At 42.5% G+C, this 26,426-nt stretch overlaps 1 protein-coding gene across 7 annotated transcripts in view; it reads left to right on the plus strand.

The window, feature by feature from the left end:
- CDK6 (cyclin dependent kinase 6) overlaps positions 1-26,426 on the plus strand; it is a 219,100-nt gene that overhangs the window by 136,333 nt on the left and 56,341 nt on the right. For 5 of the 7 annotated variants that reach the window (XM_019729705.3, XM_074340726.2, XM_019729704.3 and 2 more), the window contains one exon: positions 16,349-16,458. The exons of the other annotated variants lie outside the window; for them this stretch is intronic. In XM_019729705.3, the coding sequence (XP_019585264.1) occupies positions 16,349-16,458 (110 nt within the window). The remainder of the gene's footprint in view (positions 1-16,348; positions 16,459-26,426) is intronic. 7 annotated transcript variants of the gene reach the window in all.

The raw sequence follows: 26,426 nt of genomic DNA on the forward strand, positions 1-26,426 counted from the left end.
GAGAAACTGGAACCTCTCATGCATTTCTAGTGGGAGTATACCATGGTTCAGCTACTTGGATAAACCATTGTCTAGCATCTACTAAGCATATGCCTACTCCCTCTTTGTCTCTCTTGAGAGAAATTAGTGCCTGTGTTCAACAAGACACATACACAAAAATGTTCATAGCAGAATGTTCATTCACCATCGCCAAGAATTAGAAACACCCATCAACAGAGAAAAAAAAAAAAAAGGCTAAATAAATTCTGGCACGTTGACACAATGGAATACTAAACAGCAATGAAAGGGAATAAATTACTGATATCCATAACATGGACAATTTGCATATTAGGTTGAGCAAAAGAAACCAGACACAAAAACTGTGTATTTCTTTTTACATGAAGTTCAAGAACCAGCAACATTAATCCACGGTGATATAAGTCAGAATAGTGGTGCAGGAAAGATATTGACTAAGAAAAGCGCAAGAGGGCTTTCAGTGGTGATGTAAATATTCTGTATGTTGGTCTAACTAGTGGTTATGTAGGTGCATACATATGTAAAAAGGCATTGTACACTTTAAGATTTATGTATACTTTCATGTAAATAAATAAAGGAATGCCTTGAACTATCTACCTATCTATCAATAGATGCCAGTAGGTAGCAAAAACTTATTTGCTGTTTATAAGAAAATTGATTCTGTTGCCATATTTATGATTGTGGAACACCTTTTGTACATTCAGAATAATCCAAGACACATGGATTTTATTTTTCCTCCCTGGTTTTTGTTGTTTCTGTAGTTTGGGAGCAAATTTGCAAGAACTTCTTGGTCATACATTTAACAGATAGTTATTGAATGACTGACGTGTGCCAGACATTGCTAGACTTTGGAGATCCAAAGTAATTAAGACCCAGTCCCTAATATTCACTCTTGTAGGGGTGACACAGATGGAAGCAGATTCTTGTCACACCACACATTAGCAGGGGCTAGAAGAGACCTGTGCTGTGTAGAGCAGGGAGCCTCTTCCCCTCTCAGAATGTTCTGGAAGGCTCTCACAGCTAGCATCCCTGGACCCTGCCTCTATTTTTGCCATATATCGGGGTCCTCTGTATATTAAGCATCTAGAATGATAATTTAAGACTACTTCTCAGTTCCTAAAAAATAAATATTTTGTGTGATCTATGTGTGTCCTTAGATATCATTGTAATCACCTCTTAGACCATTTATCAAAGCCCTAGCAGTTTCAAGGATGAAAGAAGCTACCTGCCACAGATTTCTAGAAAGCAGCAACATTCTTTGAAATGTTTGTAAATGGAAAAGTAGTCTTTCTCTGAATTAGTTCTGAGGTAAAAGCCAAGTGTTACCTAAATTGAAGGGTTACTTTCCTTTCAAGTAGTGTTTGCATGCAACAACCACACTGGCCCGAACATACGTGAGCATGAGCCCCCGAGACTAGGTGAGAAGCCTTCCGCTGGTTTTTGTGTATCTCTCCTGATAGCGGATATACCTAGAAATACTCTGCAAAGTCCTTGGTAGTAATGTGGTTCTTCTTGGAAACAATTTTAAGAGAAGCATTGTGGCTCATCAAGAGCAAATGAATTTATATGTTTTATAATTATCTATTTAATTAACAGAACTGTATTCCCTTTCAGTGATCCTTTCCTTCCCCATAGAAGATATAAAGATATTTAAAATTCTGTAAGTATAGCAAAGTGTTCTACAAAATAAAGAAGGGGGACATGAAAACAAGAATGAAAGAAGAAAGGGAAGAATTAAAATAAAAGAATAAAATTTATAAAAGAAGGGGGGAAAATAAAGGTCTAGGACACATGTTACATATTGGACTTTTTTTTGTGTGTGTAACTTTGAAATCAGGTAGTAAAATTCAAACTGATGTTATCATGTCCATAAAATTGCGCTGAGTCTTCAAACTTGAGCATTTCTTATGCCCAGTGATGTGAATTTTTCTTTTATTCTGGACCAGTGTTGTAAAATGATGGGTGATGGTATTCAAGTTCTCCAAGCTGTGTATTTTCTATTCTCCTATTTCCACAACTCTAGTCTTCTATGCCTTTTGCTCTTTTGGAAAGATAAGAAAGCACCCTCTTCACACCGGGTCTGCATAACTGAATGAGGGGTGCGTTTGAGGAAGAGTCTGACTTTGAGAATGGTTAGATGGTGACTGGGTCTGCAAAGACAGGGAATACAAAAGGAGAACAAGTTTGGGAGGAAGGCTAATGCTGTGATCTCCAGGGAAGGAATGTTCTGGGAGGACAGCATGAACCATTTGTCAGCAGAAACACACTTGTGCACACAGCGCCAGACTTCAGGCTCCTGTGCAGAGCATTGTGGGTAGGGAGAAGCTCCCCACCCTCCACCCAGGACTCAGCCACAGGCACATCCGTGGCCCTGATCCTTCAAGTGGTGGCCATCCTGGTGAAATCCTTTGGGATACCATTATCCTAGAAAAACCATTTCTTTTGTTCCTGTCAGCTTTTCTGTTAAACTTCCATCGCTATGGAAATGATTGTTTGGGAAATACAGACTCTTTTTATTGTAATTAGGCTTAAGACCAAAACAAAAACCAAAAAATGGACCCGCTGTCATTTAGTTTCCATAGTGAGGAGAAAGAACCTGATTCATATAACCCTTCTTCAAATCCTGGTTCTGCCATTTACTAGGTGATTGGTCCTGGACAAGTTACTTAACTCATATGAGTGTCAGCTTCCTGATCTTTAAAAATAGTCATTGATACTCACCTCATACTGTTAAACTGAAGATTATATAAGGTAGCAGATGAAGTTAGTCCAGCACCATGCTTGACATGTTCTGTGCCCTGCAAATGTTCTCTGTCCCTCCTGCCCTCCTAGCCCATGTCTTTGCCCCAGATAGGATAAAAATGAAAACTTTTTTTAGAGAAAAGATCACAAAATCCCACCAATAATCCATCTGACATTTAATAGTTCTTGTCAGAAAATACTTCCTTCTATCTAACCCAAATTCCTAATACTGCAATCTAAGTTCTTCTCTCAGTCGTGTCCTTCTTTTTTGTTTTAATCTTGCTAAATGAAACAGCCTAATCTTTAGAAGCATATTTTCTTTTAAAAGTTCTTGCCTTTAAAACCGAAAGCACAAAATACAGCTCCAGACTCCTCTGTAGACTTTCATTTCATTTCTGGTAGCCCAGATTACTTTGAAATTGCACGGCTGGTTTTCTTTTCTTGCATGTGTCTCTGTGAAGCTTGGTAGATGGAGGCATGTAGCAGAAACTATGGGGGGAGTAGGGGTTACAGAATGAACTATACCTTGGTAGCTCCTTCTGCTGAAGATCTCCAAATCCTTCCCATTTAAGGAAGGCTGTGCCCACAGAATTTTAAGATGTTGAAGAATGTTTGACCCTAACCTTAGATTTTTAAACTGGGCTTCCATTTTCCTTATCACTTGCACTAACCATGTACCTTGCAAATGCTCATTTAGTAGGTTTACATACAGCCTACATAAAAATGAACATAGCAACCAAGCAGAAAGAGGTCATGGACTTTAGAGACATTTGACTATTTTCTTAATAAAACTCAATTTTTAAATTCTCTTACAAATCTGAGTGATTATGTAGCCTCCCAAAGTATATCGACTCTCTTAAGAGTTAAAATAACTTCTAAGAGGAAATGATGAGCTGTGCAGCCTGCTATATCCTGTGTTCAGAATAATTTTCATTTCTACTTATCTGTGAAGGTTGAAGGAATGTCTACAAATATTTGCTTGGTTTCTATGGTGAAGGCAGAGAGAGATCAAGTGTGTGATTGTTCAGTGTCAAAATCAAAACTATACTGTACTTCTAAAAAGAGAATGAGTTTATTACTTGAAACATAATAGACATTTAGCAAGTGGTAACTATTTTAAGTTTCACAAGTTCAAGATGAAATTTAAACAATACAGCCTGAAGGAAAACATGGGCCCTTCAGGCATTTTAAAACTTCATTTGACCAAAATTAAAATGGTCCTCACACTTTATTAAAAAGTCGTCTGTTGACTAAAGATAGTGTTGGTGAACCCAGGGTGCCTGGTGTGGGTATGGGTACACGACCATGGTCGGTGCATTTATACTATAATACAAACCCTGCATCCTACCCCAGGTTATCCATCCTACCCCATACCTCTCCATTCTGCTGTGTTCTGGCTCCCCATACACGTATCAGAACGTGACATTTATTTCATGCCTATTATACGCAGTGTTCTGTGAGGTGCTGGGGATGCAAAGTCCACTTAGAAATGGTCTCTGTCCTCAAAAAGCTGGCTTTGGGCCTAACAGGCAATAAGAACACCGAATGGGAGACAGTGTGATGAGTACTGTGGTGCCGTGAAATTGGGGAGGACTAGGCAGGGCAAGGTTCACGAGCATTAAGAATGGTGTTGTGAGAGGACATTCCACAGAAAGGTTTCAGCGTGTGGGAAGGCAGTGAGGCATGACACAACACGCATATTTGAACAACCAGAAAGCCTCTGAGCAGGCTGAGGGAAGCTTTCGTGTGAAGGAGGAACAGGAGATAAAACCAGAGTAGGGTGGGAGCCAGGTCATTAGGACATTGTGAGTCAACTGGATTTGAACTTGGCCTTAAAAGCTCTGGAGAATGGATGAAGGGTTTTAAGCAAGAGTGTGGTTTGCACAGCTTCAGCTGCAGTGGAGAAGATAGAGGAAGGCGACCGACTGGCAGGAAAAGACCCCAGAGAAAGCTGTTGTGACCATCAGGAGAGGACAGGTTCACAGTGAATTGTCAGTGGGGTGACTTCATTGATAGTGGGGTGAATGGGGTGCCTGAGTAGGGGGTGGTTTCGCCTGCAGAGAGAGCCTAAGAGAAGCAAGTTTCAGAGAAAATACAGTTCACACATTTTGAAATTGAAGTACCTGTGGGAATACTAAGTGGTAATGTTCAGGAGGCAGTTAGGTATGTGGGTCAGATACTCTGCAGAGTTCTGGGCACCATCGGACCTGGGGCATCCACATATGATGCTTCCCAGGGATCATGTGTCACTTAAGAGCATTAAATGCCTGAGGAGCTGGCGTTAGAGAAAACAATTATTTAAGGGACTGGTTGGGGAGGAGACCTCCAACGGGTTACTGGAAACCAGGAGGAACACTAGGATAGGACCCTAGCGTTCTGCACTTAAATCACTATGCAGGTGGATGCCCACCCCCACCGCACCCCAGTTGTCCTTCAGCCAGTTCATTGACTTGCTGCTTTTCTAATTTGTGACCCCCCTATCCAGGATTAACAGGGTACCTTTCCTACTGAGCAGTCACGTGATGAACTGAAGCTCACTTGGACCTTTAAAGGCTTGATTTGATGTTGGAAGTAAAGCCATTTTTAGGTAGACTTGCTTAGACATAACCAAATAAGAGAGAGGTATAAGGGTGCCGAAAGGTGGTAGGTGCCCCTGGTGTCTTGGAAGGCCCAAAGCCTGGATCCCTGGACGCCACCTCCACGCGTCCTTCACTGGGTTACTATCATCCCCCCTCGGACACAGTACGCAGGCCGCTATCTACTGAGTGATTCTTCCGCAAAGACTCCCTCTGTCTCTGCTTGGAGGGAATCCCATCTCAGCTCATTTTCCATATGCTGTTGCCTTTCAAGTCTTTCTACACATCCTCTTGAGTCAAACTGGGTCCAGCGCCCCCTCCCTCCGCAGATCGAGTTCCTGTTTAAAAGATATATGATTGGAGTTGTCCCTTGGTATCCACGGACGATTGGTTCCAGGACACCCTCCCCAACCCCTATGGATACCAAAATCCTCAGATGCTCAAGTCTCTTACATAAAATGGTCTAATACTTGCACATGACCTATACTATTTGCATGTAGGCTACGGCCGGGTGTGCCTACACGTCACTTCATTCATGTGGATTCAGCATAGTGCATGGCACATGAAAAATTCAGGTTTTGCTTTTTGACACTTTCTGGGTTTTGTTTTGTTTTTTCCCCAAATATTTTTGATCCATGGTTGGTTGAATCCACAGATGCAGAACATAAGGATACAGAGGACCAACTGTACTCGCAGGTACTCAGTTGTCCCTCTATTCTGCAGGCTAACCGGGGTCCTCTGTCCACCATCAGCACAGCCCCTGGGAGTTCCCTGTGGTTCATTCATGTACCCAATCATCAGATAAGTACCGAGCATCTTTCATGTGTGGCACTGTATACACACTGTGGCCAATGAATTGAATGGCTAGAATGGAAAATAGAAAAGGCCCGGTGCTATAGAAAGTGGAAGCTCAGGGGAGAGCTTTGAGCTGCAAGATTAGAGAAGGCTTCATGGAGGAAGTGACATGTGAGGCTTTGGACCTGCTGAGACTCAGGGAAGGCCTATCCCACAGAGAAAGCCACAGAAGCAGTGGCCAGGTGGTTGGAAATCAGCACATCTAAATGGGAGCCAGTGGCCCCATGTGAGCCAGAACAGCTGTAGGTCCTGGGAAGGACGGACAGCCTTCCTGCTGGTGATGGACGCATCAGAGCCGACGCCAGGATTGTTATCAGCACAATGCTCAATGCTGCAGACCTTCTCCGTTTTTTGTCAGGTATCAAAACCAACTTGTTCTGGCCCTTAGATTATAAATGAGTCCATTGGGGTGACTCCATTATTATTTCCTGCAAAGTACTTTGTATGTTAAGTTTTATTGGTATTTAACTCTTAAGAGTTTCCGTTTAACTCAGTAGTTTCCATTTAACTTAATAGTTTCCATTTAAGTGTCACAAGACAGCTTGGTAGAATTAGAATTATGATTATTTATAATAGTCTTAATTTAAATGTATAATTTCAAAAAATTGAATGTGGGGACCCTTTAGGAAAAGTCAGTGAAATTACCACTAATTTTGATTTTCACTTTGCAAAACCATAATAGTCTTCTGGAAGGGAAAAGAAAAGCGTACATACTAGAGAGTTTTATATTGGTATGAAGCAAATAAACAGCTGAGAGGACAGCTTAGAAAGCCTTCACTTGGATGATATAAAGATTTTGAGTTATTGCTTCCATATTCCTCAGAAATCATTATCTAAGTGTGCATTTGAGACTTGTTGAAGCTAGCCCCAGAAGAAGAATTTTCCCACACTGATACACTCCATAAATAATTACTAAAGGACAGGCAAGGATGTCCAAAGGTAGAGTCCTTGGGTCTACAGTGTATACTGTATACAGTGTATACATTTTTAAAATCTTTATTACCATTGTCACATTGTTTAGGGATTAAGATGCTCACAGAGGTCACCTTACAGATCATCCAGTTTAAATGTCCTCTTGGCAGATGAAAGGACTGAGTGAGGCTTACCACCCACACTAGTTTCATCTACAAACGAACAGGGTCCCCACAGGAACTACACTCAAAAGGTGATAATGCATGAAGGTGCGTTCACAGGAACAAGATTTATGAAGCAGTGAGTTTAAGGGAAGCATAGTGGATGGTGCTATATCCTGAGTAATAGTTGAAGCCGGGCTGTTACCTTTCCCAGGCTTGAAGGGAGGAGGACGAGCAGTTCCTGGAGTCAGGCAGAGTAGGCTGCTGGGTTGGACATGGACTTTCGTGATGGCAGCACCGCAAGCTCTCAACAGCTTTGCTGGGAGAAAATCAAGGCGTTCAAGATTCTGCCTCACTCTGTCCCTCTCTCTGAGTTCTATCTAGGCTTCCCATTGCAAACCCAGTAAGAAGCTGGAAGCACAGGATAGAGACCAATCCACGTTCCAGGGCAGAGACCCTTCAGAGAGGCAAAAGGAAGATATCCAGCGCAGTGCTCCAGACGCGCTTTTCTGCTCTTTGAGCATGTCACCATATCATAAGGAAGGTCCACATAACAGCTACAGTTTTTTCGGGTTCTTGGTTGAAAGGGTACTTGAACAAAAGACCGTTGAATATGAAGTAACATTGGTTTCCCTGTGACATGTATTTTGAGTCACAGTTGGCCTTGGCTCTACTTTATCTTATATTGTTACTGAACTGGTTCAAAAAATTGTGACTAGAGATCAAAGCAGTTTAAACAGATACATCCACTTGTGTAAATATCCTTGAACTACACCCCACCCCACCCCCAGTCTTCCGCTCCCCCTCCTGTTGCCAAATCCATTCAGCACCTCTAGAGGCTGTTAATACATGTAATCATTGTAATAAACATCGTATTTGCTTTGGTTCCAGCTGGCTCCAACCACCAAACTCTGTCAGTAGTTCCTATTGTTATCTTTGCTTAGGAGATAACTGCATTGTTATCATTAGAAGCCACCTTTGTCATAGATTTCTAAATGTTGATCTTTATACATTGCATTCATTATCTCCAACATATTCTTATACTTAATTTTACCCTTATATTTTTGTGTTTAAGAATATTTAGAAATTATGAAACGTAGAGAACTTTTAGGTAGACGTTAATTACCTTATGAGAACTTCCTTCATGCATTAAAATTTGAAACATTTTTATCAGTTTTGTCTATTCTTTATAAAGCTTTCAAACAAAAATTAATAAATCCGCTTATGTGTGACTTAAATGAGTTTTAAGTTAGGCAGTCTTCCCTCAGAAGATTTTAGAGGAACAGAAGTATAATAATTCCAAAGCAAACAGAATTTATATTTTATCATCAGGAAAATTTGGTACAATTCCTTGTCAAAAACTTGGAACATATATATTTTAAATCCCATGAAATTACAGAAATTCTCATCATTTGAGATACTTAAAATTACAGTGACTTAACGTGAAAATTAAAGGACTCTGAATCAGAGAATGTGGAGCAGCTACATAAATTAGCAAATTGAAATTGGGAAAGCCCTCTTGATAGATGAGATAATATTACATAAATGAGAGAACAACTCGTTTCGTAGATTTATATCTATTGCAAAAAGTAGTAATTTGTTACTTTTAAATGTCGGCCCTAGGCATTGTTGGGGTATCTTCTTAGAGCATTAACTAGAAATATAAGTCTTGTACAATTCATACTTTGTCTTGGAATTCAAATATGTTGAATCCCACAAAGATTAACCCAAAAGGATGTCTCTTTAGATAAATGCTGATAATTCAAATAGAGTATAAACATAATTAATGAATCTAAGTCTTCTCACTCTATTAAAATGATTTACATACAGACCAAGCAAATCTTAGGGATACCAAAGAGATTTTTAAATCTTAGCTTTCGTTGAAGTTATTAAATGGGAATTTGAATAGATGTCATACCATACAGAGTGGTCCAGACTGAATTTTGAACTCATAGAAATCTTTTACTTAAAGTTTTGTTTTTTTTAAGGAAATCATTTAACCTCAAAGGATAGATGAGTTTTTGAGATTGTCAAACTGTATTAAAAGTTCACATTAAATATTTCAAAGTAAATTTGAAATTTTTTCCTATTGGTTATTTAATTACAACCTGTATATTTGCCTGTTAATTTGTGGATGTGTAGAATGCTGAATTCAAAGTGTTCTGTTCGATGTTGAGGGTTGAAGTCAGACAGTCCTGCTGAGAATCCCAGCCCTCCCACATCTCAGCTCCGTGACTCTGGCCGTATTACCTAATTAATCCTTCTGAAATTCCATTTTCTCAGCTATAAAATGTGCTTACTGACAGCAACTGACTGATATTGCACCTCTGAAAGTGGCATCCAGCCCCTTTTCCTTCCAATTTTCTAACCTCCTGTGCTGCCATGTTTTTTGTCCGTTGTGCATTTAACTTTGATGTCTATGTGCCCTGGCAGACATTTTTGTGTGCATGTGATTATTATATTTACACCCACACATAACTTTTTAATAAAAATTTGTATGTATGTCACACTTTGCAAAACTTATTATTTTTCTTCTTGCGAGTTGTCTTTTCATATTCTTTATCCATTTTTCTGTTGTATGGTTTTATTGATGTAATTTGTTTTAAATGTTTTCTCCTAGTTTGTCATTTGTCCTTTACCTTTATTTATAGTGTTTGTTGAAGAGGATTTCAGTTGGACCTAGGAATAATAGATGGACCTAGGAATCTTTTCCTGTCAGGCTTCTAGACTTGCCCATGTGCTAAAAAAGACATCCACATTCCAAGGCCCTCTTCTGTTTTTTTTCTGATACGTTTTCCTAATTCTACTGCTTAGATCTTTCATGTATCTATAGTTTCTTCTTATAGATGATGTAAAGTAAGGATTGAACTTATTTTCTTCCAAATGAATGGCCAGCCAGTTGTCTTGCTTTCACATATTGAAGCACATTTTCTCTCTTACTGAGATGAAATTCAGCCACCTGTAAGAATATTAAATCCCATGAACATAACTGTGGGGACAGAGCCAGGAGTGCAGTTTCCAGGCTCTTGGCCTCACATGGAAAGGTGCTTGATCGGGTAGTAAATGGCCATCAACTGTGACTGGATGGCCATCAGCTGTGGCTAGTTGGCCGTCAGCTGTAACCAGTGAGCCATTGGCCACTAATATAACTGCCATGGCTACACTAGCAGAAAATGGGGGCTAGCAAGAAGATGGTGGCTGGCAAGCGCGGATTGCAGTTTACACGGCAGAGTGCAGTTAGCGAAGAGTCGGTCGGTTGGCAGAAAAGCGGACAGCAGGTCGCACGTCGTGTGAATCCAGCCTCCAGTGAGACTATAGTGGTGTGACTCCCCTACCTGTGGCTCCGTGGGTGTTCCTTTTTGGCCTCACCATATCCTGCATTCTTATGTGGGGAGCAGGAGCTGAGACCCTGCATGACACCCTACATGACACATGGTGCAGTGAGCAGGGACCCCCGCATGACACATGGCGCAGGGAGCAGGGTATGGTGCCGGCCAAAGCCCTCCGAAAGGCAGTGGAGCAGTTTGTGTGTATGAACACTCAGTCTCAGGAAAACCAGGAGGAGCAGCTGCTGGAGAGCTTGACCCCCATGGAGGGGTGGGAAGACGTGGACGGTTCCCAAGTCAAGTTGTCCTTTCAGTCTTAGCTGTGGAGGGCGCAGCTCAGCTCCAGGTCCAGTTGCCGTTGCTAGTTGCAGGGGGCACAGCCCACCATCCTTTGTGGGAGTTGAACCGGCAACCTTGTGGTTGAGAGGATGCGCTCCAACCAACTGAGCCATCCGGGAGCTCATCGGCAGCTCAGCTCAAGGTGCTGTGTTCAATCTTAGTTGCAGGGGGTGGAGCCCACCATTCCTTGTGGGAGTTGAGTTGAACAGGCAACCTTGTGGCTGAGAGCCCACTGGCCCACGTGGGAATCGAACCAGCAGCCTTCGGAGTTAGGAGCACAGAGCTCCAACCGCCTGAGCCACCGGGCCAGCCCCTATATTTTCTTTTAATAAATACTTGGCTTGCTTGGCTTTGTTCACGAAAAAAACAAAAAAAAATTCCTTTGGGATTTGTCAAACCCCAATTGTTATGTGCACAGTATGGTGGTGGGCATTTACAGACAAGACCATGAATAAAACTGGGTCCATACCCTCTGGAACAAACCATATTGTTTGTGAACTACCTATGTTTTAAGGTATCATTTTCAGCTGGCAGTGGGTTCAGGGAGGTGATGGCGGCAAAGCTGGGCTTTGTAGGCTAAATAGAATTTCCACATGTGGAGAGAAAAAAGAGCTTTCCAGCCTAGGAAAAGTGTCAACAAAAGCATGGAGGCAGGAACTGGAGGATACGTGTATGTAACTGAACGGTGTTCAAACCTCCCAAGAGTTAGGGTTACCCAAGAACTTAAAAAGGAAAAAAAAGAAAAAGAACTCCAGGGGCAGGACTAGACACCTGTGTTTTCCTAAAGGCCCCTTGGATGATAGTGATTCTCAGCCAGAGTTGACAGCCTGTGGTGTGCTCTCCTGTGTGACCGAGCTGTAAGGGATATGGAAGTACTGTGGAAGATGATGCTGGAAAGATATATTGGAGCCAAATGATAACTGAATAACATTGTGTTGGTATTGTGGGTTTGTTTTCTTTTTTTCTATTGCATCACCAGCATCTCTCCATGAGATAGCAACCAGATATCCCTTAAACAAAACTTGATCCCTTGCGTGAATTCAAAGCAAAACATGAGATGAAGAAGAGGAACCAGTTACGAATCTTGTTCCAGTTAGATATTGCTATATAATCACCCCAAAACTTAAAACAACAACAACCATTTTATTATTACTCACAAGTCTGTGGGTTGACTAGACTCAGCTGGGCGATTCTTCTGCTCCATGTGACTTTGGCAGAGGCCACGGTCTTCTGGGGGATCACTTGGGCTTGAATGTCCAAAATGGCTCACTCACATACATGGCTTGTACTTGAGAGCTCAGCTAGAGCTGTCAACGGGAATATCTCTGTGGACTTCTCACTGCATGGCAGCTAGCTGGGTTCCAAGAGGAAGCATCTCAGGATGAAGCATTCCTAAAGGACCAGGCTACCAGGTTTCTTGTGACCTAGCTTTGGCAGTCTCAGACATCACTTCCACCATCTCTGTTGGTCACGCAAGTCACTAAAGCCAACTTAGATTCAAAAGAAGGTGAATTAGACGCCATCCCTTGATGGGAGGAACATTGTGTGAACACAAGGAGACAAGGAAATTGATGGCAGCCAGTTTTTGAGACTTGCTGCTACAGTCTTAATGCACCAAGTATTCTAGCATCAAAATACATACAGCAATATATCAGAAAATTTAGATAGACACCAACAAAAATACAATTAGACAAAACAATAAGTAAGAATAAAAGGAATGTGAATAATATAAAATGCTTATGTAACAGATTTATGTATTGATTTCCTTATGTGACAATAAAAAATACACCTTCATTTCAGGCATCCATAGACTATCAGCTCCACTGTCCCCCCAGAAAGAAGCACTTTAACTCTCTCTCTATAGTCTTATAAATCTAAAACTTTAATGATATGCTTTCCTCACCTCTCTATCTGGCAGAAACAATAACAGTTGTGTTTGTTTCATCTATTATTATGCAGTGTTCATATTAAATGGAGTTTTTCCATTTTGGAATCCCTTCCTCTGGGTGTCTTTTTTATACATGGTATAAACAATTGGGTTACACATCTCTCTTAAGTTCTTCATTTTTTTAAGATTTTTATTAAAATATAGCTAGCATACAGTATTATGTTAGTTTCAAGTGTACACCATAGTTATTCAACATTTATAGACCTAAAGAAGTGATCACCATAAATCCAGCAACCATCTGGCACAGTACCACGCTATCACAGTATTATTGACTATATTCCCTATGCTGTACATTATATCCCCATGACTTGTTTGTTTTGTACCTGGAAATTTGAAGCTCTTATTCCCCTTCACCTCACCTCCCCCTTTTCTAATTTTTCCATTACAGTTGACATTCAGTATTCATTTATATTAATTTCAGGTGTACAGCATAATGGTTAGACATTTATATAATTTAACAAGTGGTCCTCCTGACTAGTCAGGTACCCACCGGGCACTATACATAGTTATTGCTATATTATTGACTGTATTCCCTGTGTTTTACTTTACATCCCCATGACTACTTTGTAACAACAAATTTGTACTTCTTTTTTATCCATCCCCAACCCCCTTCCCATATGGCAACCATCAAAATGTTGTCTGTATCCATGAGTTTGTTTCTGCTTTATTTTGTTCTTTAAATTCTATATATTAGTGAAATCACATTGCATCTGTCTTTGCCTGTCTGACATACTCCACTCAGCACATTACCCTCCAGGTCCATCCATGCTACCATAAATGGCAAGAACCCATTCCCTTCCCAGGCTGAGCAATATTCCATTGTATGTGTACCACCTACTCTTTATCTACTCATCCACTAACAGACACCCAGGCTGCCTCCACATCATGGCCATGGTAAACAATGCTGCAGGGAACATATGGATGCACACGACCTCTCAAAGCAATGTTTTGGGTTTCTTTGGATAAAGATCTGAAGTGGGATTACTGGGTCCTTCTTTCTCTCTTGTTATAGCCTTTGTTTTAAAGTCTATTTTGTCTGGTGTAAGTATTGCAAACCCAGCTTTTTGTTTGTTTGTTTGTTTGTTTGTTTGTTTGCATTTTCATGAAATATCTTTTTCCCATCCCTTTGCTTTCAGCCTGTGTGTGTATTTTGATCTGAAGTGAGTCTCTTGTAGGAAGCATAAGTAAGGGTCTTGTTTTCTTATCCATTCAGCAACCCTATCTTTTGATTAGAGCATTTATTAATAATCCACTTACATTTAAAATAGTTTTTGATAGATATGCAGTTGTTGCCATTTTATTTTCATTCATTCATTTTGTCTTAAAGAAGTCTCTCTAAGATTCCTTGTAATTCTGTTTTGGTGTTGATGAACTCCATTAGCTTTTTCTTGTCTGGGAAGCTCTTTTATCTGTTCTTTGATTCTAAATGATAGTCTTGCTGGGTAGAGTAGTCTTGGTTGTAGGTTCTTGCTTTTTATCACTTTGAATATTTCATGCCAATCCTTTCTGGCCTGCAAAGTTTCTTTTGAGAAATCAGCTGATAACATTATGGGAACTCTCTTGTAGGTAACTGTTTTGCTGTTTTTAAGATTTGAAATAATAATGATGGAAAACTTCCCTAACCTGGTGAAGGAAATAAATATACAAGTCCAGGAAGCACAGAATCCCAAACAAGATGAACCCAAAGAGGTCCACACCAGGACACATCATAATTAAAAGGCCAAAGGTTAAAGACAAAGAAAGAATCTTAAAATGATGCTCCAGCTAGGTCCAAAGCTGGCCACCGGTCATGCCAGCCCAGGGCTTCCGGGAGTGGCCCCACTGCAGGCCAAATTCAGCCTAAGGTCAGCTGCTGCCTGTGCCCTTCCCAGGTCCACCTGGCATGAGCCACAAAGCAGTCAACAGGTGGCCACCACCTGCATTGAGCTTGGAGGTGCCTCGAGAGACCAAGCTGTGAATCGACATTGGCTGCTGCTAGTGCCAGTCTTAGAGCTGCTCATTCAGTCATACGGGACATGTGGAGGCCAGATGCTGCTTGCTTGCATTTTGCAAACCTTTGAGAGATTTTAGGAAAGTCTGCAGCATGAGCCAAGGCAGGCAGTTTATGTGGAAAAGCCACTGGAAGTGGCTTGGGTGGGCCCAAAAGTTGGGTGGGGTGTGGTCTCAGGGCATCAGCAGAGGCAGGTCGACCAGTGTTAGCCAGGTTGATGGAAACTCAGATATGGCGACCATCTGCGTCTGCATGCTGGGGGGAGGCTCAACAAAGAAACAGTTACTTCCACCAGCACCTCCGTTGGGAGAAAGCTGCCCCCTCACCCTCGCCCTGGAGCCAGACAATTCACTTCCTCCCTATATGTCCCTGGCACCTTTTGAGCTGCCACCCCAGCTGTAGAGCTCAGAGCCAGTGAGTCCATCAGCAAGTAAATCCGTGTGCAGGCCCTTTAAGAGGAACGCCTGGGACTCCAGCTGCCCTCCATCTCACTCAGCCACAATCTTCAGTGATTTTCACAGCCAGAATTTATGGGCACCGGAACCCTGGGCTGGGGAGCCAGGTGTTGGGCTGGGACCCCTCACTCCAGGGGGAGACCTCCATAGCTGAGATATCCCTTCCAATTTTTAATGGTCACACACAGGTGTCAGACCAGCCTGTCTGCATCTCTGCCTTGCCTGCCAGTCTCAAGGTGGCTTCTTTTGTATGTCCTTAGTTGTAGGGCTTCTGTTTAGCTAGACTTCAGCTGATTCTCAGTGATGGTTGGTCTGTAGTTTAGTTGTAATTTTGATATGATCCTGAGAGGAGATGAGCACAGCATTTACCTACTCTGCTGATTGGCCGGGTCCATAGTATTCTTTTTTAAAACATTTCATTTTGAAATAATTAGAGATTTGTAAACAATTGCAAAACATGTACAGGGAGGTACCATGTATTTTTCACTTCAATTCTTCTTTATTTTTTATTTGTTTTTCTGAAAAGAGCAGCATTGAAAGGGGCTGTATTTTAATTCCCACAGTGTCATGCTAAGAGTAGTTTTGGCTTCTCCTGGGGTCTCTGTAGACGTCAGGATCACCAGACTCACCTGGAGCCACAGACTCATCCTCAGTTTCCCAATAATGCCGACCTGGGAAATGAGCTGGAGTCATGACCATCACCTGTTTTCCATGTTGCTTTTTTAAGCCCTTTAAGGAAAAAGTAATCGTTTTAAAATAAGTTTTGTGTTTTACGTCTTTGCTTTGCTTTCTGAAACTCAGGTATTTCACCCTCCTAGTAAGACACACAGAGTCTGAGGTGGGAACCACATTGTAGGGATGACGTCATTTCCTAGCCTGTCAGTGATGAGTCCTACTTACCTATTGTTTCTATCTCAGTGTCTCCCTGTGGTCTTTCCAAACTGAATCTTGGCATTAAACCACCAGGATGAGGAGCTGAAGCAAATAGCCGCCTTCCTCAGTAACGCTCAGAACCGTTTGCCGTTGCAGGTCGTCACGCTGTGGTACAGAGCTCCAGAAGTCTTGCTTCAGTCCAGCTACGCCACCCCCGTGGATCTCTGGAGCGTTGGCTGCATATTTGCAGAAATGTTTCGTAGAAAGTAAGAAATACTTTGTTTCACTCTGTCTTCCTTGGAAAGAAATTTTTTGGGTTTTCAGTAATTTAAGGGGCAGCACAGCATGTCTGGTTCAAGTAGGATCGTGGTACCCAGATCCTGCTTCAGGCTACCACTCCCAGCCCTGTCCTGACACCGCCTTCCCCGTCCTTATAGTGTTGTTCTGTATGACTGTGGCTTCCAGCTCTTAGAAACTCTGTTTGGAAAGGAACACTCCACTGTTCTTATTTTGTTTTTGTTGGTGATAATGGGACATGGTAAACATATAGGGTATTATGGTATATTTTTAGTAGGAAATATCCTCAAGGTGGACTTTGTCCGCAGGAGGAGGACCAAGGAATGTGGAAATTTTGATGCTGAGAATAGTTGAAAAAACAGAATGTGTAGACCAAAAAGGAAGGTGTCAGCACTGCTTCAGAATACTTTAAATGCTGTCATGCGGAAGAGAGATTAGACATATTTGGGCACCATAGTGAGGAGAACTAGGACCAGAGATACTAAAATTACAGAGGTAAAGATTTTTGCTCAGAAGGGGGAAAAAAATCTAACGGCTAGATAGGTATCTGAAGAGGAGATTGGGGTTTGTGAAAATAGTGCATTTTCATTGGGTGTCCAAGAAAAGACTGGACAACCACGCACGGAGGTGTTTTCAGCAGCATTCATAACGTGGGTGGGTGGGCTAGATGACCTCCAGTCCCCTCTGATTCTGAGAGTCTGTGATTCATTTGTTTGATTTTCAGGTCACAAGAAATAGCCAAACAATATAATAAAGGTCTGCCAGGAAAATCTCCCATACCTGGGTACTAAATTCAGCCTGGTCAAAATTAAACATAGAACCTAATTATAATCTAATCTCTCTTTGTTTTCTATTTTTATTTCCATGGGAAAAATGTGAGTTGGGAAGCCGAGTATGTTCCCATTGGACATGTTATTTTCAAAACGTAGCTACATGATCGCTGACAAGGAGAGGTGGTCAGCCATTGCTTGCTTACTTATTTGTTTGTTTGAATCAGATGACATTTTTGTGCATGTAATAAATTTGGGGACCTACTTCTAGAACTCAGCAGATTTATCTGTAGCTCACAAGATATTCTGATATTGCTTCCAGGCAATTATGTCTCAGTTTACTACCACTGTGCAAGGCTCCAAGAGAGGAAGTACTTTCTTTAGTGCACCTTTGAAGAGCCCAGTATCTCACTTTCCCAGCAACCTGTTGCTATCATCAGGAGCCTTTCTCTGAACCTCCAACATTGAGTCCCCCTCCCCCACTGCAATGTAGGGGTCAAGAAACAATCCTGTCACCTTGGATTGGCACATAGAATGAATCTTCCCACAGGAAAAAATGTTATAAATAGAACATAGGTTTTGATGAATTAGTACAAATAATGGTTATATATGTTCCAGGTTATATAGGATTCTGCAAGCCAGACTGGGAACTAGATTACCAATTATATCAGTGGGAAAACATTTTGATGCTATAAAATGAAAATTTGGGTTGAACCATTCCATAGGTGGTGACTCCCTATGCTTAAAAGTATAGCAAATTCCTCACTAGCGAACGCTTAATACTTTTATGTCTTGCATTTTATCTTTCTTTTCACATCTTTCAGAAAAATAGTGGTTTATCATCAATTATAGAGGGTATTTAAGTCTTATACTGTTGAAAAATAACTAACCACCCTTCTGCCGAAACGAAAGGACTCAGTCTTTCCATTGGAGGACAATTCTAGATACATAAATGTAATTCCAAAAAACCTTTCTCTAATTAACTCTCAGCTGCACGACATTATTCCTGGGATGAATTGGAATGACAGTCCTAACTCCCATCCTACAATATTGACAGTAAATTATTCCTGGTTCTGACCATAAGCCTTTAACCCGATGTTTTCCGCACTTGTCTGATGAAAAGAATTACATGAACACTTTTAAAAACAAGAAGGCCTGACCGCAACCTAGCAATGAACATGAATTTCAAGGGGGAGGTGTGGAACTGGAACACTGAAAGACTGCCCATCCCTGATGGCTCTGTCATCCAACACCGTGCTCCTTGCCCTGGAGGGTGAATACGGATCATTTGGAGGGTTTGTTAAAACACAGGTTGCTTGGCCCCAGCCCCAGAGCTTCTGATCCCGTAGGTCTCGGGTGGGGCCTGAGAATTGTTTCCAACAAGGTCCCGATTGATACTGATGCCGCTAGTCCAACAACCACACTCCCAGAACCACTTATGGACAAACCGTGGAGGTATTGCAGGTTTGGTTCCACATCACCGCAATAAAGCAAGTATCACAGTAAAGTGAGTCACAGTCTTTTGGCTGGTGGAGAGTCTTACCTTCAATTTGTAAAAATACAACATCTGTGAAGCACAATTTAAAGTGAGGCACCATAAAGGGAGGTATGCCTGCATTTAGCCTGTTTGGCAAACATTGTAGATAAATTCAGTATTACTTTTTTATTCCCTGCTTGGGAGAAAAAGAACACTAGATTAGAACTCACAAGAGTTCTTTTGGAATCGTACCTCTGCTACTTTTTACGCTTGATGTGAGACAAATCAGTTCACCACAACACCTCAGTTACCCCTTTTTGTGAGGAATCAAAAGGTAACGTAAGAGAAAAGGTTTGGTCCTGTACTTGGCACACACGAGGCCAGCATTAAACATCTGTGTACTTTGATATCCTTGCCATCCATGATCCCTTCTTGTGAGATACAGATAGATCTGCTGAGTTCTAGAAATAGGCCCCAAAATGTATTACATGCACAAAACTTCATTTGACGCAAACAAATAAGCAAGCAATGGCTGACTACTTCTCCTTGTGAGCTATCATGTAACTACATTTTGAACATAATAATATCAGAATCCAGGCTCGTGTGCCTTTAAAGCTGAAAGAGAATGAATCCAGGCCATTCCTATGGCCAGTGCCTTGTCTCTTACACAGTTCCTGCCGGTTTGACTGTGACCTTGATACGGCGATGGGGTCTGACCCTTGTTTCTGCTCAGTTAACGTTTGGTATTTCCTATGATAACACCCAGATATCTGAATGTGGATGCTTCTTATGCCAGATGTGTTCTGGGGTTCAGCCCCCCAGTTTGACCTGGTTCCAGCTTGACTCTTGATTCCGTGCTGACCCTCCTGTTACAGTGTCCAGCTGAAAATTCACAAGCCATGGATTCTGAAGCAGACTTCCCAAATTTTGTCATCTCTTTTTACCACCTTTCTTGAAGTTCTTGCCGTATTCTTTTTTTTTTTTTTTTAAGATTTTATTGGGGAAGGGGAACAGGACTTTATTGGAGAACAGTGTGTTTTTCCCAGGGCCATCAGCTCCAGGTCAAGTTGTTGTTCTTTCAGCCTTAGTTGTGGAGGGCGCAGCTCAGCTCCAAGTCCAGTTGCGGTTGTTCAATCTTAGTTGCAGGGGGCACAGCCCACCATCCCTTGCAGGAGTCGAACCGGTAACCTTGTGGTAGACAGCACGTGCTCCAACCAACTGAGTCATCCGGCCACCAGGGAGCTCAGTGGCAGCTCAGCGGCAGCTTGTTGTCTTCATTCTAGCCCGCTGGCCCATGTGGGAATTGAACCTGCAACCCTGTTGCCCAGAGCTTGTGGTCTAACCAAGTTAGCCACCCATCCTCCCTTGCCATATTCTTATGACAACTATTCTTACTTAATTTTTTACTTCCCTAAATCAGTTTTTTATTTAGACTCATCCCAAGCAAAAATATATGAAAATCACATTTAATGAGCCAGTTATTTATTTGTCTAATACACACTGAAATAAATACAATATAACCATTAATATTATTAAGAAATCTAGTCTATGTTCAACCCCTGAAATCATCTCACATATCTCCAGTGGTACATTTTACATGTTGGGTAGCCTGTAACAGGTGTTATTCATTCAGTCTACAAATAACTTATTGAGTGGCTACTATATGCAAGGCCCTTTTCTAGTGGGGTAACTTAAATGCTAGTGGGGAAGAGCGGCATTGCATGCACGACAGTTAACCAGAGCTGGGGTGAGTGCTATGAAGAAGTGTAGGCTTCTGCGAATGAGTGTAATGAGAAGACTCTTACCAGAGAGGGAAAGAGATTTCTCAGTGGAAGGCTAGACGTCAGGATTAACCTTCTTTTGAGGCCACACCCTAGTTGTTTATATAAAATCATTGAGAAATAATCATTTATACATCAGCAAGGTTCTCCCTCCATAACCTAGGGAGAAAAAAACAAACAAGGAAGTTAACACTGACCTGTCATGTGACAGACCCATGGCAGGGTCTTCCCCATGCATTATGTCATTAAACCCACATTCTGAGGACTATTATCCAGTCTACAGATGACAATCTAGAGCCTTCCCCAAGGATGATAAATAACGTGTCCCTGGACACACAGCTCTGATTTTTCCCACTCTGCCATATTTCTGCCCTTGCTGTTGGCCTTACCTCTTAGGCCATATTTTTTCTGAAATGTTTTGTATGTTATTACAGTGTGGCAGCAATGATATTTTAGACAGGTCAAGAAGCAAACCACACATCAATAGCTTTGATTTTCAGTCTCCCATGTTGGAAGGGTTGACCAATTCTCTGTAATAATCTTAAGGGGTGCATGCCTTTTATTCTAAAATGGAATACCTAGGAAATATGAACTCCATAAAAATAGTGTTGGGGCAGATGGTTGACAAAGAGCCAGAAAGTTTAAATACCATCTGTCACTATTATCTGGGTTTAATAATTGCCCGCATTGCCCCACCGTAGCATTCTACAAAATGGAGAAGAGCTGCATTTCCATCTTCCTCCTTCAGTTCTTCATCCATCTTTACTCCACACTGAGTTATATTTTAATACTAAAAATAAAAAAAAACATTGCTATGAATTTGGTGAGTAGACAGCTAGCTAGCCTGAAGGATGGGATGGGATGGGAGGATGGGATGGGTGGATAGACAGATGGACAGATGGTGAGATAGACTGAACTTGAACTTCATGGGAAATTAAATTCACAATTGTTAGCTCCCCAGGTATCTGTCACGTACGTAGTGATCCTGGTCAGCACTGTTGTTTGTGGTTTGATAGCTGTGGGGTTTTCCAGGTTACAGCAAAGTCATAAAAAGAAATGCACGTTTAAAAAATAACACATGCTACGAATTCTTTGAATGTGGAGATTGTGATAAACAGATAGTAATTCTTAGAAGTTTTGAGTTGCCAGTTCTGCTGATGCCTAGCTAAGAAATGCCAAATGCCACCAGAAAGAATGTAATAAATGCAGTTACTGTTGGAAAGAAACAAACAAGGCTTCATGGTTATGTTACCCCATGTATGGTGGCCTGTCTAGTCTGGTCGTCATTGATTTCTATGAATTACACACCCAGTAGCTGAGAAACTAACAGTGAAACTGTCCTTTGTGGCTGAGTGGTCTGTGGGCAAATATCTTTAAAATGTCACCGAGTGCCTTACCAATTGTCCCATTGGTTACTGTGCTTGTGTTGCCCCATATTTGAGTGCTATCCTTCATGACATCAGGAAATGAGGTCCTTAACCAGCTGGTCTGAACACCAAGGCACCGGAAAGTAAGCCCTAGCCTGTGAGTGGAAACTCATCATCTCAGGTTAGGTCAGAACACGTGTGTGGGGAACCAGGACACTCAGCTGGACTTTGCGATTTCTTCTCTCTTCTTGGATATTTTCCTATATACCTTTTTTCCTCTCTCTCTAAAGAACCAACACAAATGGGAAACATGCCAACGAAGCATTTTCTTGAGTAAGGAAATACCCAAGATGGTACCCAGAAAAAGAACTGATCATGGTTGAATAATGCATACGGGGTAGTTCTAAGTAAGAACAAGAGTACTTTTTAATGTAAGCAGTGTTGATTTCTCTCATTCTTAATGCGTGTGTATCATACTTGAACATGAATTTGAGAAACTCATGCGTTCTCATGACCTGCACTGAGAAGCCACCGTGAGACCTGGTATTTCCCTGTTGGGGCCATTCTGCACCCTGCAGCTCCCCAGCCGCCCAAACCCAAGAATCTCCAGTTTGGCACCCTGGCTCTGCCTGTTTTGAGGTCTTCTCCGCAAACTAGATTTTATCCTGCTGGTACTTTTCCTGCCATCTGCCTTCATGTCCTTCCCTCCAACTTCCCAAGTCATTGCTTCGCTTGTACTGACAATTACTGATCCATGACTTCTTCCCAGGGTCCCATCCCCTCTCTTCCCTTCCCTGGCTCTCAGCTTCTGTTAATCCTTTCCACTCTGCCTCTGGAATCCCTGTTCTGTGGCAACAGATCACCCTCCTCCCCTGAACTTTTCCTCACAGTCTCCTTTTTCAGGGTAACTGAAAACCAGACCTTTTTCCATCAGTGCTCGATCCTCCTGAGAAGAGAATCAGGGCCTTCTAACCCATCCTATCCATCTGCTGCTTCGGGGCATTATTCTGCCGAAGCCTCTCGACTTCTTTCTGCCGTCCTCTCACACTCCCCTCCCCAGTCTCAATCAATTGCATCACCTGTCACATTCAGAACCAGTGATTTTTATTTTTTATTTTTTTTTTTAAGTAAAGAGCTACCACAGGGATAGAAGAACGGTTCCGGATGGAGGTACTTCGCATATAGGAGGAGACAGTAGGCTGAGGTTGCTGACGGTCTTAGCTGCCTCATTCAGCTTATACTCTCCCTGCCCCCAGCCTGTACTTAAGCATGCAGCGACCTTCTGATGAGCTTGTGTCCTCTGCTCACTTCTCAGGGGCACTGCATCTTAGAGGTCATTGTCATCTACATGCTCCACCATTAAAAAGAAAGCTCTGCTTACAGGCAGAAGTAAGGGCAACGAAAGCATGCATTGTGCGGCTTTGCCATCCGGGCTTTGGGTGGGCACGTCTCCTCTCATCCGGCTCCCCTCCTTTAGTCTCAGACCTGGTCCCGTGCATCGATTCCCTCCCTTTCCATCCCCCACAGTCCTTAAGCCCCAATCTGTTCCCACACTCCCAACCCAACGTTTAGCCTCAACTCCATTTAACTGAGATGCGTGAGGCCATCCAAAGCGAGCTCCTCTATGCTCCTTCTTTCAACTCGAAAATCTTTATCTTCACCCTCTCTCCGTTTTCTGAGAAGGATGCCTTCTCGCTCCTTACAAGGTTCACCCTGAGCTTGTGATACTACCCTGCTCCTTCTCTCACCCATCCTTCATCCCCTTCTGATTTGCCCCTTCAAACTCTCCCCTTCTGCTAGCTCTTTCATCTCCCCATCCTGGAAAGACCTCACACCTCTGCCTGTTCCCTCAGTCTTTCTCCTTCCCTTCATGGCCAAACTTCTTAAAGAATAGTGTCTCTACCTGCCGCCTCCACTTCTTCACCACTTGTTTGTTCCTTAAATCCTTCCCAGTGATATAAATGATAGATACTACTTAGTGGGCACATGCTATGAGTCAGTGCCTTGAAATATATAAATTTCATTTAAATCTCAGAATAACTTTATAGGGTACTGTTTTGCAGGTAAGAAAACTGAGTTCTGAAGAGGTTAAGTAGTGCACTGGACCACAGCAAATAAATGATGAGGAGAGGCTCTGAACCCAGGCTATATGATGGAACAGTCCTCCTGCCACTCAGGCTGCCGCCTTGCAGGTTGGCAGTGCCCCTCTCTCCATTCTCACCTGGCGCGGTGTCCCCAGCCTTGGAGTCTTGTGACCACTCCTTCCATGAGACCCTCCCTGCCCTTGCTGTTGGTGCCTCTGCCTCTATTCCTTTACCAGCTCTTCTTCACCTCCCTCCTTCCAAACCTAGATGTTCCCAACATGTTCTGTCTAGACAAGGTACAGGTAACCCTCAGATTGGTTCCAGAGCCACGTTTCAGTTCCCTGAGGGACTGACTCCCTACCTGACAGACACCTTACCTTCACCAAACCCATCAAACCAGCTTCTCCTCGCCCCTTCTCTTTTCCTGTCGGTGGAGCCCTCATCCCCACAGTTAGCCAGCTGGGTCCTTGAGGCCACCCCGGGGTCTTCCTCCTCTTTCCCATATGTGCCAGTCCCTGTCTCCACGGGGTCTCTCAGACCTTGCCCCTTTTTAGCACGTCTTCCATCACCCCACTTTGGGCCTTCTTTAACAGCCACCCAGCCCAGAGCAGCAACCCACCGCCTGTTTTCCTGTTTCCTGCCCATTCATGGACTTAGGATAAATTAATCTTCGTATTGTCAGCCCTTTTCAAATACTTGTGAAAACCAGTATAGGACCCTTGGCCCTCAAGACCTTCTAAAGAAGCCCCAACTTTATTCTGGCCTTAGCACATACTACTTTCCAACGAGTAAGCTACATGTTAGTGACAGCAACCCACCTTGTGGCCCCAAATTATGCCTCAAGGTTTTCTTCCTTAGAACCCATGCGCTTCTCTTGTCCTGGATGCCCACCTGCCCTCTTTCATCTTCCAAAGCAAAGCCTAGAAAATGCGTCTTCGGGGAGGAGACCTGCTGCTGTCCCCTCCCCCCACCTCAGCGGCTCCTCAGCGCTCTGTCCATACCTGTGGTGCAGCACTGTTCTCAGCCACATTCTTTCTGTGCATGCACCATTGTCCCCACAGCTGCGGTGACGATGTCATGCAGAGCAGTGTCCTTTCTTAGGAACCTAAGTCTGGGTTCTAGCCCTGTGTCCACCAGTTCTGTGACTGAAGGCAAGCCATCAACCCTGGAGCTCAGTGTCTTCACCTGTCAAATGGGGAGGCCGGGATAAGATACCACATCCATGGTGATGAAACTGCTTCACCGAGACTCTGGCGCCCCCTCCTCTGTGTAGTCCAGGAGTTCCCAGCCTGCGTGCTCCCTCACTCAGCTTTATCCAGAGCAGCTTGATTTCATCTTCTTTATATATTGGGCTTCTGAGATGTAAAAGGGCTTTAAAATGTGGGGGTGGATATTGTCCAAGATTCATGCCAATGCTGATAGTCTTTGCTTCTGGGTAGAACAATGACTTGGTCATTTCTGGCGCTCTTACCACGTCTTGCACAACTCACATTTGTTGTCATAGCTCATTCCATAGCCTTGTGTGTGCTTCTGAGCACTTGATGTACATTATTTAGTTTAATCCCTCTAAAAGTGACTTGCCTCAGGATCCCACATAGGGTCATTGGCAGAGCTTGAACTCAGAGCCGTATGACCTATAGAACAGGTACACTGAGCTGTAACAAACAACACTGGGAAATTCGAAAGGCGCAAAGACAGAGAGCAGCGATATAACAATTGGCGTGTGTGTGTGTGTGTGTGTGTGTGTGTGTGTGTGTGTGTATACACTCACATGCAAAAGGATGCTTATGTGCATGCCTCCCCCATCCTGCTGTTCCTTTTTATGAATATTTAAATATGTAGATATTCCATGTGGAGTATCTGTGAAGGTCTAAACCAGCTCTTTCCAATAGAAAATATGTGAACCACCATGTAATTTTAAATTTTCTGATAGCCACATTAAAAGAGGCAAAAGGAAACAGGTAAAATCAGTTTTAATAGTATATTTTATTTAACACAATATATCCAAAGTATTACTATTTCAACACATCATGAATATAAAAACTATGAATGGTGTAATATTTATTTTTTTATTTTTTTGTCGTACTAGGTCTTCAAACTCCAATGTATATTTTACCTTATAGCCCATCTCAATTTCTACTACCTACATTTCAAGGGCTCGGTAGCCACCTGTAACTGTGCTGGACAGCACAAGTCAAAACCATTATATAGAAGGATAAATTAAAGAAGAAACAGGCCACTTACCATGTAGTGGGAAAGTGGGAGCGAAATAGTCGTTGATGTCTCAATCTCCTGTCTCCTCCACTGTCGTCTTTTCTAGTTTGGGTAGAGGCCTTACAGAAGTTGGGGACCTTGTCTGTAAAACCAAGAGAGCTGAGGTTGAAGCAGCTGCTTGGCCTTTGTCCCCTGAATTGGTGGCACTTGGGAGCCAACACCCAAGTGTATGTATCATCACTGG

This window comes from Rhinolophus sinicus, chromosome 4 (genome assembly GCF_057876585.1).
Source record: "Rhinolophus sinicus isolate RSI-liver-muscle chromosome 4, RSI-T2T, whole genome shotgun sequence".
NCBI lineage: Eukaryota > Metazoa > Chordata > Mammalia > Chiroptera > Rhinolophidae > Rhinolophus > Rhinolophus sinicus.